The 15,992-nt window shown below is 42.5% G+C and overlaps 1 protein-coding gene across 7 annotated transcripts in view; it reads right to left on the bottom strand.

The window, feature by feature from the left end:
- Positions 1-15,992, bottom strand: part of LOC124775117 (zinc finger protein 28-like) — a 209,346-nt gene that overhangs the window by 170,196 nt on the left and 23,158 nt on the right. For all 7 annotated transcript variants that reach the window (XM_047249954.1, XM_047249955.1, XM_047249957.1 and 4 more), the window contains exon 3: positions 9,671-9,793. In XM_047249954.1, the coding sequence (XP_047105910.1) occupies positions 9,671-9,718 (48 nt within the window). In that variant the 5' untranslated portion in view covers positions 9,719-9,793. The remainder of the gene's footprint in view (positions 1-9,670; positions 9,794-15,992) is intronic.

Consider the following 15,992-nt stretch of genomic DNA (forward strand, 5'->3'; position numbering starts at 1 on the left):
GAGCAGGCTTTTGAGAGATCTAGGACAGAGAGAGAGAGAGAGAGAGAGAGAGGGCGACCTGTGATGAAGCAAGCTGGGATATGTTTTACTTCCCCCCTTGTTTTGCCACCTCCCTCCTTAAATTCGTTTTTTCATTTCGGACTAAGTGCTATTAACATACCTGAGTATAATCTGGCAGGGTGTATACGTGGACAAGGAAAAAAAAATGCCTGGATTTCCCAGTTAAAAATACTCTTTCTCCTGGGTGAAAACACACTTTTTTCATGTTAAGTGACAGTGTATTTTCCCTCGGAACTGCAAAACTTGTCAATCCTTTGAATGGTTATGGTTTTATACACAGGCGTAAGATTTCCTGGCACTCAGGGAAAAAGACACATTTTGGAAATATCTTTGATGTGCAGTAACACGTAACCTGTGTATTTTTGTATTATGAAAGTATACATTAAAATTCCACCACACATCGCAGTCATTAAAGTCAAGATTTTGATGTGCTTTTGTAAGCCAGTCATAGGTCATGTCACGTAATCTTGCCAGCAGATGACAGCAGATGTTCAGAGCATAGGACACGTGATGTAGTCAGTCAACAGCAACATCACTGTTAAGCAGCACGAACACACAAACAGGGAAAGTTAATAGTTTAAATTAACATACATATTGTTGCTACAAGAAAAGCAAAACTTTCACACATAATATTTGTCTCTAAGGTTAATAAGCTGCAAGAGAAGATAAGCTTTTGCATATAATATTGATCTTTCTTGCACGTGTTACACTTTAAGATACATCACACAAATGTGCTAGTAAAATTTTTAATAATGAAATAAAGATCTGATCTTCAGGACTTGAAATTCTTCTAAATGGCTCGTCATCAAAGAGTTGATTTTTAAATGAGAGTCAAATGCTCTGTGATTTAAGAAATTCATGGTACATTCTCGCATATAGTTCAACTTACATAAAAGGAAAGTTACTTTGAAAGTAACGCTTTTCAAAGCACCATTCGCAATATTTTCCCGCAACCTGTTAGAAACAGGTTCCTTTCAGCAGTTGCCAGACAGCACAGATAACATGTGTCATTGCACTTGCGCAGCCACCATGACATAGGAAGCCTGCATGTACGTACGTGTAAAACATTAGAAGATAATACATTATGTGGTAAAAGAAACAAGACATCAGAGGATTCTCCAAGGGCATTGGAATTTCGTGAACCATACTAAAATGCATAATTCAGCTTAAAGTGCACATTCGTATGTCCAGATCCCCAATGAAGTAAGCTTCAACCTGATATTATGCTTTTCAGTGTGGTTTTCGGGATGTAAATTTTCTTGGAGCACCAGTACTGTATTATATCATGTTTGGTTCTTTATTATGGCATAATCCATATGTGCTAAAAGATGGCCGGCTGGAGTGGCCGTGCGGTTCTAGGCGCTACAGTCTGGAGCCGAATGACCGCTACGGTCGCAGGTTCAAATCCTGCCTTGGGCATGGATGTGTGTGATGTCCTTAGGTTAGTTAGATTTAATTAGTTCTAAGTTCTAGGCGACTGATGACCTCAGAAGTTAAGTCGCATAGTGCTCAGAGCCATTTTTTGCTAAAAGATGAAAATGTGCACTTGAAATGCAGTGAACAATTCAAACTAACCAATACTGTGGATTTAAACATTTCGTTTCAAATACATTGACCACCTCTGCGGAAAAGGTTAATAAAGGTCAAATTTCTTTAGCAAACAGACAAAAATAATTTCATTGTTCTGCAAGGCAATTAGTGCTTGACTGTCAGAATGGTGGAAATAAAATAAAATCTGAAACTAATAACATATTGCAGCCTTCCATAATTATGTGAACGTATTTTAATTCACCTAATAACTCTTGGCCAGACATGTCCGTTTTGTTTTCATTTGATGTGAGAGTAAACAAAGGGGAAACAGCAAAATCACCAAACGTGAACACGGGTCACATGGAGACTACCCACAATAACTCAGACTGCTCTGCACATCAGCCCCGGATCTACGACATTTGCGAACCGGGTCAATGCTAAAAAAAATTGAATTTTCAAAAATATGTTCATCTTGTACTACACATCTTTCAGAGAAGTTTGAAACATAAAAGTAAGTGTTCCAGGAAATGTAAGACATGTTACGAGGGTTGGAACTTAAACAGTAGCAACTAATTATTCGCAACCGATGCAAAAGAGTTACATGTTTGCACCTGTTACTGTTCTTCAAAGTAGTCACCAGCATTGTGCAGAAACTGTTGCCAGCAATGTGAAGGCGTAGTACTCCATTAGCAGAGCCTGTTCTGCTAATGGTGTGAATGGAGCGGTCTGTCTGTTGAATCTCTTAAACACTACTGAAGCGAATGCCATGAAGTGGTTTCTTCATCTTCGGAATCAAATCAAAGTGACAAGGACTTAAGTCCGAGGTGTATGGTGGATGGTACAGTACTTCTGAGTCCCATCGGCCGAACAGACCAGCCACAGCTTGTGCTGTAAGTGCCCGTGCATTGTCATGCAAAATGATGGGTGGGTTGCGCAGAAAGTGTTGCCGTCTCTTTCGCAAAGCTAGTCGCAGGTGATGCTCCAAAGACAAACAGTAATACTGTGCATTGATGGTCTGCCGTGGAGGAACGTAATGCGTTAGGATAATACCATCGAAGTCGTACACGAGAATCACCATAACTTTAGACTGCTCCATTCGCACCATCAACAGAACAGGGTCTGCTAACGGTGTACTACGCCTTCCAACATCGCTGGAAACGGGTTCTACACAATGCTGGTGACTACTTTGAAGGGCAGTAACAGGTGCAAGCATGTAACTCTTTTGCATTGGTTGTGAATAAACAATTGCCACTATTTAAGCTCCAACACTCGTATTTTGTCCTATGTGTGCCAAAGTGCAGTGCCACATCTCTTCATACAGCATTCTTCTGTCGCATGTCGCTGTATTTCACTCTGTGAAATTTAAATGTATTTTTTTTGTACTGAATGCCATCAAACAATATTCAGGACAGTGGAAATTGAAATGTCCTGCGGTGCCTCTCCTGCTCCCAGTCAGCCGGCTTGACAGAGTGCCCCCCCCCTTTTTTTTATTTATTTTTTAATCTCCTAATTAATATTAGATGGGATTATTTGTAATCAGGAGTACAAGAACTCTTCAGAAAATTTGCACTCTTTATTGCCTATTAGCTAATAACTTGCTGTTGTGTGTGACATAACCAATAAAGACAAGAGACAAGCAAGAAAGTACAGATTTCTCCAATCCTTAGCTCCTAGCATTTTTTCTCTCAAATCTTACTACAGCTTTACATGGCGTGCTTTCCTTTCTGCAAAAGAATCTATTACCTCATCAAAGTTCGTCAAACGTTTTGCTACATGAAAAATCGAAATGCCACTATCTAATACTGAAGAAGTTCTTAGTACAAACAACGCCCAAGATTATGTCTATTTTGTCACTGTCTGCTAGATAAAACAAAATAGGTCTTTCTAATACTGCAGCAATTTTGTAACACACACCAAACAAATGAGACTGTTTTGGCACAAATGGTCATTTTTATGACATGACAGAATATAATTCACGAAGTACCAATATCAAATGCCTATTAGGCCTACTACAAGCAAAAAGCTTTATGTTAGGAAACAGTTTCAGATTTCATTCATACGCACCAGTTTCTCAAGCATGAGATCAAAAAGTAGTATCACGAAATTTTTATATAAATTTGGAATTGACATTCTTCCATAATTTGTGTGATGTCCCCGTTTCTTCTCCTTCCTCATTCTAACAAACAATCTTGTCATCACCAAATCTGTAGCTATTCCTGCCATTGTCAAAATTTGTTCGCTGATTAACTTCACTAACCCTGCCAGAATCATGAGTTTAGTTATCCCGCGATTATTCTCCGGTTAGGCGTTTTTACGTGTTCGTACAACACGTTTTCTGCGTTACTTTCAGAATTACTCCACTCAGCTCGTACAGCCCTGTCCCCTTTTGTCAGTGGAAAGTTTATTTCTAGATGGGACGAGGATTCTCCAGACAGACACATCACATACACTATGTACACATTCAAAAATCAACTTATGATTCATTCAGAAATCAACTTAAAATGTACTAAAAATGTTCAAAAACCAGCAAAGATGCATTTCAAAATAATATGAACAATCGATAGACCAACGTGCGCTGGATGCTAGGCGCTTTGTGAAACAAGATTTTTTTTTCCTCATGAATATGACTTTGGTGCCCCCTTTTCCTGGTAGCATCTAGCTGCTTGCTGCGACTGCTTGCACAGCCAACAGTCACATTCCTGTAGCCGGAAGCAGGAGAATCTACTATTCAAATGCGACTCAACTGCGCATGAGTCCACTCGTAACTGCTGCAACAAATCTAATGTACACAGTTGTGACTTCATGCTCATGGGAGGCAATTTGCTGTTATGAAACATTGCATAGTCTTTCTAAAGCCTCTGATACATTTTGCTGTTGGCAGGCACTTGCATGAGCACTGTGTGTCATTGTTGTATGTGGCGCATTCCCCTTGCAATTTAAGGGTTTTTTTTTTTTTTTAAATATCTTGTTTATGTTTTATTGTTGAAGTATTATTCAGCAGTAGCAGGATAAAGTAATATCCTATGTCAGAGTATCGGTTCTTCCCAGTCAAAATTACAAAAATTTAACTGAAAACTAGAAGAATGAAAAGTTCCCGGAATTCTAAAAAATTCCCAGGTTTTCCCCGGTTTTCTCCCAGATGAAAAAATTCCTGGGTTTTTCTCGGATCTCCTGGTTGTCCCGGGTCGTATAATCCCTGTCTGGATTTTTGTGAAAGAGTAAGTTTGGCCCTCAGTTTTAAAGAATATAACACCAAATCTAATTTTGTGCTTAGTTTTATGTAGGTAAGTGATTTTCTAATATATTTTGACTATTCCTAGTTAGTATCTTTTGTTATAGGGTGAAATCAGCAATTGTTTCGTAACTTAAATTCTATTGTTGACTTATAAACAAATATAAATGCTGTACTAATTATAAACATTTGGAGGCACAACTATTAGTATTCTTAAAGGATCTATCTGGCTCTATTTGAAATCATGTTAGCAAAGCCAGCCCTTGATTAATTCCAAAGTAATTAACAGTTTTGTCAAAAGTATTGTTGGCATAACGATATCTGTTAATTTCATAATTTAAACAAATAATTCGGCCTAGCTCTTGTAGTAGAAGTAACTGTTAAAAAGATGGTATTTTTCGATGTATTCAGTTAATTTAATGAGTTAAGTTTTAATTGTAATTTTTGTAAATTAAACATCAAACAATGTGTAGTTCCAGTGCCTATTATTGAGCTGATATATAAAGGTCTGGTTTTTGGTCACGAGACAGTCAGTCCACAGCCGAGTTTCAGACAAGAAACTTGTGTTGGTTAGAACAACAACAATGCATCAACTTAACTGTGAAATACATGTTCCACCAACAGGCTGCATGCCGACATTGTCTGTTCCATATGTACCTTTTTATTCTTCAGGAACTGTGAACAGTGTGGTTAGGCTTTTTATGCTTGAAGATGTTCAACAGTAATCTATTGTAGCAGTATGTGGATGTTTGCCTGCAACCTATTAATGAGGTTTATCAAAAGTTAAAACAGTAGCGCACTAGCCATATAACTGTGTAATATTGGGAGGCTGTGAACAGTGAAAGTAAAGAACTGTGAAACGCAGCTGTGCCCCTGTCGGATACATCATTTACAGTAGTCAGTACTGCACTTCCACCCCCTATATTTTTAGCCAGTATCACAACACAGTATATCGACACTGAGAACCATCAATGAAGAAATAAAGCAGGCGAACGCCACAAACCATGGGATGCATGTACTGTGGATCTCGCAGCCGACTTGTGGCAGCAGGCCCCTGGTATGAGAGATACGAGATACTTCTCTGGCTGGGTAGGGGGAACAGCGCCCAGATAGGAAGGGCACGTGAGCCGCAGAGGAGGGGGAAAGGCCTTAATAGAGGAGAAGTTAAAATTTTCACACACACACACACACACACACACACACACACACACACACGCACGCCATGAAGATGGTTATATTTCTGATGAGCCTCAATGTAGGATAAACCATCACTGGACTTACACTCCTGTATCTCAGTTTCCTTCTTATAAACTGGACAATCTGGTGGTGTGTGTTGAGATTTATGGTCATGACAAATAACACGGGCAGTGGGACACAGGGGCTACCCCCATGAAGTGGGTGTCCACATTTACTGCATAGAGGGTCTGTTGTACACTGGGAAGACATATGCCCAAAAATACAAAACATCGAAAAAGCCTCGTGGGTGGGTGGGAGGATGTATGGCTTCATATCACACCAATAACACATAACCTTGACCTTCTACAGGAGGGTGCACCTTTTCAAATACCAGAAGAAATGTGCCAGTATCAACTGGGGCATTCTTACGACCTTCCTGAACAAGCCGAACAAAATGAACGCCCCGCAATTCTATTTTGGCCCATAATTCCTTATAGGACTGAAGGATGTTGTCACTATGAAAAATGGCTCCCTGAACCATATTAAAAGACTGAAGAGGAGTGATGGGCACTGGGAGGTCACCAAGATGGTCACAGGCACATAGGGCCACAGAAGTGGTTTTGATCAACCGTGAACCCGACCACATCTTAACTCATAGAGTCCACTTTCCCAAACTTGTCTTCAAAAGTTTCCATGAAAACTATTGGATCAATGGTGGTGAAAATATCCCTGCCAGTCGTGGTGCAGATAAGACAGCAGGGAACGGGTTTCACCCAGAGCTGGCGAGCCTGGCCCTCCTCCCAAGGTGTAGTCAAGGAACAGAAGGCTGCACAGTTATAAAAAGCAGCATTAAAAGATACACTGCCAACAAAAGGCATGGCTGTAGAGGAATGGCAATCTTGGAACTTGTGTTTCATAAGCGAAGTGTCCGCCCTGATACCACTCACTTTGATCAGGGGCTCTCCTCATGAGCACTACCCAGCTACAGCAAGGGCCATCTAACATGATACCGTTGCCAGGAGTTCTGATGCTCCAGAATGACAAGCAACCACCCCTACGCATACGTGGGGAAGTACTGGCTCAGATATCAGAAGTGTGATCCCTGTGTTGTCATGGGGCCCAACCAAAAGGGTACATACAGACCCTACCACATGGACTGGTGACCATGCTGGCTGGCTACATAGCATTAAAAGATAACACAGTCGATGAAACGCTGGAAAAGGCAGTAAGGCCACACATTGTAGACAGTAAGTAGCTTGTTCTTCTCCATTTGGTGCACACTATGGGGAGGAACAAAAACTGGGAGGAATACCAGCAACCAGCAGGATGGTCTGGCTGATGTAACCAAGGGCACCGAGAAAGGGAAAGAAGAGAACAGAGGGGAAGGACTGAGAATAGGGAGAGAGGGGCACAGGGGAAGGAATGCAGCCCTGGATGGAAGAAAGGAGGGCCTTGAGCCCCTTGGGGGGTTCTCCACAGTTTCAACAATATACGAGTGTTAACCATACAGCTTTAACCATCACCTTGTAAACATGAAGTTATGTACGAGGGTCACTCCAAAAGAAATGCACACTATTTTTATTAAAATCCATCTTTTATTCTACATGTTTGAAAGTTTTACAGCATGTAGATACATCTTTAGGAACAATATTTTCATTTCTCCACATAATTTCTATCCCTCTCAACTGCCATCTTGGAACCAGCCCCTGTATACCCGCATGGTAAAATTCTGGACCAACCTGTTGGAGCCACTGTTTGGCAGCGTGCACAAGGGAGTCGTCATCTTCAAACCTTGTTCCACGAAGAGAGTCTTTCAGTTTCCCAAAGAAATTATGGTCACATGGAACCAGGTCAGGACTGTAAGGTGGGTGTTTCACTGATGTTCATCCAAGTTTTGTGATCGCTTCCATGGTTTTTTGACTGACATGTGACCGTGCGTTGTCGTGCAACAGCAAAACATCCTGCTTTTGTCGATGTGGTCGAACATGACTCAGTTGAGCTTGAAGTTTCTTCAGTGTCGTCACATACGCATCAGAATTTATGGTGGTTCCACTTGGCATGATGTCCACAAGCAAGAGTCCTTCGGAATCGAAAAACACCATAGCCATAACTTTTCCAGCAGAAGGTGTGGTTTTGAATTTTTTTTTCTTGGGTGAATTTTAACGATGCCACTCCACTGACTGCCTCTTCGTCTCTGGGGAAAAATGATGGAGCCATGTTTCATCACCTGTCAGAATTCTTCCAAGAAACTCATCACCATTGTCGCATTGTTCCAAAAGTTCGCTGCACGCCATTTTTCTTGTTTCTTTGTGAGCCACTGTCAACATTGTGGGAACCCACATGGCACAAACCAACGCCAGTATTCTGCAAACACTTCCTTCCTTACCTAACCCAATGTAGCGTGACAATTCGTTCATTGTGATGCGTCTGTCAGCAGTCACCAATTCGTTAACTCTCTGTACATTGTCTGGAGTGTGTGCAGTACGAGGCCTGCCGCTGCGAGGACAATTCTCAATATTACCGTGCATGCTTTCATCACGTAACCTGCTTGCCCACCGACTAACTGTACCGCGATCGACAGCAGCATCTCCATACACCTTTTTCAACCTCTTGTGGATGTTTCCCACTGTCTTGTTTTCACAGCACAGGAATTCTATGACAGCACATTGCTTCTGACAAATGTCAAGTGTAGCAGCCATCTTGAAGACATGCTGTGATGGTGAAACTCATGGGAACAGGTTGAACTAAGTTTGAAAACAAGTGGGAAGTATGTATCTACACACTGTAAAACTTTCACACATGCAGAATGAAAGCTATTTTTACAAAAATAGTGTGCACTTCTTTTGGAGCGACCCTCATATTTAATTTGTTGTTCATTTGTAGGTATACCTCTGCAGTCCTAGTAAGTGTTTAAAGTCTCATGCCACAATATCACAGCACGGTTCTAGAGGAGTAAAAAGAAAATTGTGCAGCCCACCTCCCCTCTGTCAATAAGCTGTGCCATTTTCTTTTGACTCCTCTAGAAGCATGCTATAATACTGTGGCTTGAGGCTTCCAATGCATACCAGGACTGCAGAGACATATCTGCTCAAATGGCTCTGAGCACTATGGGACTTAACATCTGTTGTCATCAGTCCCCTAGAACTTAGAACTACTTAAACCTAACTAACCTAAGGACATCACACACATCCATGCCCGAGGCAGGATTCGAACCTGTGACCGTAGCGGTCGCGCGGTTCCGGACTGAGCGCCTAGAACCGCTAGACCACCGCGGCCGGCACATATCTGCAAACAAACAACAAATTAAATATGTAACTTCATTTTTACATTCACATGTAATATTGATCAATGCTTGAATATCTACAAAATAATGTTTATTACTGATCAATAAGAGAACCAGATTCTTAGCCTTTTACTCCAAGAATGCACTAATTCAGTTCATAATTATTTTTATATTGCAGGAGGAGAAAAAGAAGAAGAATAATACAGGAAATTAGCACATTGTTGCTTTTAGTCAGTGAATAACCTGTGCTATTTTACCAAATATCTGTCACATCCACCATAAAACTAGATTAAAATCTGTTTATAGTGCATGAAGGACTCAAAAGTATCTCTGAAAACTGAAGAAACTCCTATTCTAATAATAGCACAAATGCACATTTATGAACCTACCTCTGACTGGCTGCCTGTAGCTGAAGGCACATGCTGCTCAGCATTCATCACTATGCTCTCTCCAACCTCTGGAAATTCGTGCCTCTAAGGATTACCACCACATCATTCTCTCTCTCTTGTCATCTGAAATAAATGAAGCAAGTCACAAATTAGTGTTTTTACATAAAACAGATAAATAAAACTCACATTTTAGTATTCATATTGTTTCTTACATCTCATTTAAAAAATTAAGCTACACACACACACACACACACACACACACACACACACACACACACACACACACACACATTTCATACCCATCCACCTGATGGTAACGAATATAAGGGAGCAGTCGTCCGAAGAGATGAGCCTAAGACTCCTGATCTTTGGCTTCTAGTGCACTAAAAATAAAGCATTCATCGTTCTGGAGGTGATCAAACACTGGTGTCCTGCTGACCATAGTGTTGTTGAACATCACACTTTTTTTGCCTTCTCCCCAAACAAAGAACCAGCATAAAGGAGCTAGGGGAAGAACTAAGTTATGGTTTAATGCTCTGAAATATGAAGGCTACTGAAAGTTTACTGGATAACAACTGCGGGTTGGGGGATTTAGACTTTATCCATCCTAATTAAAGCCTTGTCCTCTAATGTATGCCCTATATCTGTCTCAATAAGTGGCACAGAAGAGATGAGGCAGAAAGGACGGTGAAAGACGAATGAAAAATAAATACCAAACGATGACTTGCTTTTTTACACACAGAGCCTACATAGAAAGCACTGCTGGGACCAAAACATACAATAAGTGGAAGAACATTGGATGCATCTATCAGTCATTAGACACTGGACCACTGAAGTACTCAGCAGACATTTAAATGTTTCACTCTCTGAGCAACAGCATTATTAAAAGAGGACCTATAATATTGTTCTCCTCTAGTCAACTGTATGCTGCGATGAACATCCGAGAAGAATGCCAACAGCCAATGCGTCTCTTGACTGCATCGCTGAAACTCTTGAGCAGCACATAGAACAGGGACCAGAATAGAACAAGGACAGGGAAATTGCAAGATTCAAGAACATGTTCTGTGTTTTAAGGGCCTTTCTTATCTATAGAATCCAGCAAAGGGCTCCTCTTTTGTTACTTCCACACTAAAAACTCTCTCTTACAATCCAGTAATCTAAGGATGGCAAAACTGCAGTGACAAGCAATCCCTTTCCCAGTACTCTTTAGAATTTCACAGAACAGCACTAACCCACAAACCTAACCACACATGCTCCTATTCTCAAACAATTCACTAGCCAGCTGTGGTGGAACGTCTTCTGTATTGCATAATATTAATCATGCCTGAAAGCTTAATCATGTCCTCTACCTGGACTTCAACTAAGTTTCCGTCATGTCTTCAAGTAAGAAACATCCACCCCAAGTCCCTCTCACCTATCCAAATGAGGTATTCCACCACCTCCCCAATCTTTGAAACATTGTGACCCATCTTTATGCAACACCTGCCCCCAATCCCAACCCATACAAATCACATCCCTGTGGGAGACCAGGGACAAGACCCCCACCATGCACCCAACCAGTATTTCTTATTCCAGTCCCGTCACAAACATATCCTACTTCATCAGGGGAAGGGGTACATATGAAAGCAGTCATGTCAAATAGCACATATGATGTTACTTCCACAGACCCTTCTCCATAGGTGCAACCATCAACCAGCTGGCCACCCAAATGAATTGTCACTGTCAAAATTCAGCCAAAAGCAAAGTTCACTATACAATGGTAGAGCATGCTGCTGAACACAAATTGCTTGCCTCCAATGGCTGCTTCACAACACTGGCCTTCTGGAGCCTATCTCCACCCCATATTAGCTTTGCTGAATTGCATAAATGTAAACTGTGCTCACTGTCTTCACAGCATATTGTTTTATCCTGCAATCCCTGTGAAAATAGTCTCTGCTAGAATCACTCCAGTTCATATACCCTCTCTTCCCTCCAGCCTAATTCGCCTCTCCATTAATCTTTAGTTAGCCTGTTCTGTCTGTGGTATCCCTCTTTCTCTGTTCTATGCTGCTCCTATTAACCCGCTCCTCTGATCAATACCCGCTATTTTATCAGGTATCATGCGAAACTTCCCAGACCTATACTGGGGCAAGCTCAACAGTATCACAACTATACCCAATTCCCTTGTTGCATATCCCTCCCCTATGAGGTCATACTGGCTCCCTTCCCTCCACTTGTTCCATCCCACTCCTTGTTCCTCTCACCCATTCCGTCCAGCACACCCTACACAACAGCTGGGCTATAGCACTCTGACAATGAAGCCATGTTTATTTTACTGAAAGGCATTGGTTAATCTGTTAGTTCCGGCATTGTTCAAAAACTTCGTTAAGAGTTCAGACTTCTTTTTTGGCTGTCTACCACTCAATGCCTAACCAGATGATGAGTGGTTATCTTTCCTCCTTCCACTGTTGAAAATGAAAAAAAAAAAAAGAAGATAGAAATTTATATAATTGTTACTGGTTAACTCATAAGTTAAATGCCTGTCCAAATGACCTGACTTGTGATCTGATGCATAGTGTGGCCAACAATTTATATCCAAGATACACCTGAACTGATGAGAGTTTACTTCCACACAAAGCATGTCACATTAGTGTCACTCAAATACAGTATACTTCACTTCCTGCTAGGGAGCACTTCTATGTCAGAGAAGTCGCAGGAATGTTTTTTCATTCTATATAACCCTGTATTCACAAGAACGAAAATTTAAGACTATCACACTGCAAAAAGCCACTAGGTTCCTCTTTTCCCAGAAGCTAGTTTTGGAACTTTCTTTGAACCCTTTTCAATAATCACTGTACAAGGAACATGCACAATAACTAACTCCAATTCAGGATTGCCACAAGTTTCCTCAAGTGAAATTCCCTGATATTTCCCTGCTTTCCAGACAAGTTTTAGCATTTTTCCCGACGAATTTTGAGATTGATTGACTGATTAATTGAGAGGGTTTGTACGACCAAATGGTGAGGCAACCTGTGTTGCAATTCCAAATTTACTCACAGAAGAAAGAGGTTCCGCTAAAAGTGGATGGATCTAGTCAGGGGAGTCAAACTATAAAACAAGGAAGTTGAAACACACACAGAGGCATAAAAGGTTATACCAAATCTAAAAACTGGTAAAAAAGGAATGGTCTCTCCACGGGAGGAGTGGTTGTGGGGTCCCAGACTTAGAAAACATGAAAAGAGGCCCCAACCACAACCACCCTGCCCTGCTCCAGGAGTAAAGCAAAACCTTATATCTGGAAATAACTGCTTTCACAGAGGAAACTGAGGACCAGTTCCACCATCCATGAATTGTCCGCTAATATTAAAATTAAGGAAGACTATACTTAGCATGAAGGCCCAAAAGAAGGACATATTCCACCAATATGTGGGATACTGACAGGCTGGCTCCACAGTCACATTGTGGGGGAGCTTCGTTACACAGGAGGAAACAATGGATGAGCCTGATGCGAGCAATGTGTAGACAGCTAAAGCAGTGGACTCCTTCTGAGAAGAGCAGAAGAAAAAGCACCAAAGCACAGTAGTCTCCTTGATTGCGCGGAGTTTATTACTGAGAGCAGTGGTGTACGAGATGTCATTCCACTTATGGGCAAAGAGAGATTTGATATAGATCTGCATATCCACAGCTGGAGTTATGAAGGGAATGGAGGGCGAGTATCAGCTTCTCTAGCCAAACGGTCAGCCAGTTCATGCCCTGGGATACCCACTTGACTTGGGACTCACAGGGAAAAAAACACTGAGCAGGTGTCATGGCCAAGGGAGGAGAGAAGGTCATGGACAGCAGAGACCGAAGGATGACAAGAGCAGCAGGCTGCTCACTGAGTCGGTAGATATTGAAACACTGTGGAGGGAACTGTGAGTAACAAAATGGAGGGCCCTGACAATGGCTAGCAGCTCTGCTGTGAACAACTTCATGATTCCAGCAAGAAATGTTGTTCTAAGCCAGTAGGAGATATGAAAGCTTATCTTGCTGTTATCTATCGTCTTAGAACCATCAGTGTAGAAGGTGATAGCATCCAGGAACTCTGCAAGGACAGAACGTACAAGATGCCAGAAGACCACAGGGACAACAGGGGCCTTAGGACTCTGGGATAGGTCGGTACTAGTCCACAGTCTAGGCACCATCATCCAGGGGAAGGGGAAGGGGAAGGGGAAGGGGGGGGGGGGTGAGAGGAAATACACGGTGTGCATTTCAGTAAGTGGAGATGGAATGAGGGGGAAGTGAGATGCATTCCAATCGGCAATCTCACCTGTGCCCATTGATCAGGAAGGAGACATCCCTCACTTGCAAAGAGGATAGGGTACACAGGATGGTCAGGGAATCTGCGAATTGTGATTGCATAAGAAACCAGGAGTTGGCTTCATTGTATTTGCACAGGGGGTATCCCCACTTGAGGAGACTGTCAACAGGACTAGTGGGAAAGGCACCAATAGCCAGACGCATCCCACAATGGTGAACAGGATCGAGTATTTTCACACTGGAAAGGAGCCGCTGAGCCATAAACCTTACTTCCATAACCTAGCCTGGACAAGACCAGAGCGCATGGTAAAGATGGAGAAGAGTAGCATAGTCTGCACACCAAGATGTGTGGACCAGGAGGCGGACAGCATTCAGCTTCCACATGCATGTAGTCTTCTGGTGGCAAATGTGGGGAAGCCACATCAGCTTTTTATCAAAAATAAGGCCGAAGAAATGGGACTGTGCTGCAACATCGAGGAGCTGGTTGCCTAAGTCAAATTCTAGACTGGGGTGTACTGTGGACCAACAACAAAAATGCATAACTTGCATTCTGGGGGGAGAAAACTGGAAGCCGCGGGGGGTCTGCCAGGTGGTGCCTTGGAGCTGGTGCTCAGCAGATGCCGCCGAGTGGGAGCTACACCAGACGCAAAAATCGTTGACATACATGGCCGGGGTAACCTGAGGGCCAACAGAGGTTAGAAGCCCACTGATGGCTATGAGGAAGAGTGTGACACTTAATACAGAACCCTGTGGGATATGGTTCTCCTGAATCTGAGGGGTGCTAAGTGAAGCAAGAACTTGAACCCGTAAGAGCCGTTGGAATAAAAACTCATGAATAAAAATTGGAAGTGGGGCCATGAAAGTCCCAGTCGTTGAGGATAACTAAAAATGTGATGGTGCCAAGCTGTGTCGTATGCCCTATGTAGGTCAAAGAAGACCGCGACAAGGTGCTGATGCTTAATAAAAGACTGCCGGATTGCAGTTTTCACTCTGAGTAAATGGTCAGTTGGAGATCATCCTTACCTGAAGCCACACTGATACAGGGACAAAAGGCCCCAAGTTTCGAGTAGCCAACATAATTGGAAGCTAACCATCCTCTCAAGCACTTTACAAAGTATGTTCATCAGGCTAATTGGGTGGTAGCTGTTGAGATATGTTGGGTTCTTCACAGGCTTAAGGATGGGGATAACTATAATGTCTCAACATTGTGAGGGGAAGGCATCAGTGAGCCAGTGAGGAGGAGGATGTGGATGAGGAGGAGCAGCACTTCCTGAAGGGGAAGGGTCAGGAGCCACCGAGGGTTAAGGAGGCAGGATGGGGTAAGGGGGAGGGGTGAGCAGGGGAAGATATAACTGAGGCAGATGTAGAGGAGAGATTTACAGGATGAAGTCTGTCAAACTTCTTCCTCATCTCAAAGTAGCTGAGATGACCAAGGAAGTCCTGAATTCTTTTTCCCTTCATGTGCACTGGACACACTGGTGAGTGGGGATAATGGACACCAGAGCAGTCTTCACAGTTAGGTGGTGGGGTGCAAGGGCTCCCCACATGAAGAGGGTGGCCACAGTCGCCACAGACGGAAATGTCATCATATTGCAAGAACATGTGGCCCAACTTGAGGTAATGGAAGCAACGCATGGGAGGTGGAAAGTACGATTTCATGTTGCATCTGTACACCACTCCTTGACCTTCTTGGGCAGGATATCCCCCTCAAATGCGATGCTGAAAGTGCTAGTGTTTACACAATGGTCCTTAGTGCCTTCTTGAGAACACCGGACAAAATGAATGCCATGTCATTCCAGATTAGCCGTAAGTTCTTTATCGAACTGGAGGAGAAGATCCCCACAGAAAATTACATCCTATGTCATACTGAGTGGCTGGTGAGGAGTGATAGTCGTGGGGATGTCTCCTAAATGGTAGCAGGCATAGAGTGAGGCTGAATGACTGGCAGAAGTTGTCTTTATAAGGAGAGAGCCAGATCTCATCTTGCTTAACGACTCAACTGCATTGAACTTGTCCTCACTATGTTCCCCCCCCCCCCCCCAAA

This window comes from Schistocerca piceifrons, chromosome 2 (assembly GCF_021461385.2).
Source record: "Schistocerca piceifrons isolate TAMUIC-IGC-003096 chromosome 2, iqSchPice1.1, whole genome shotgun sequence".
Lineage (NCBI taxonomy): Eukaryota > Metazoa > Arthropoda > Insecta > Orthoptera > Acrididae > Schistocerca > Schistocerca piceifrons.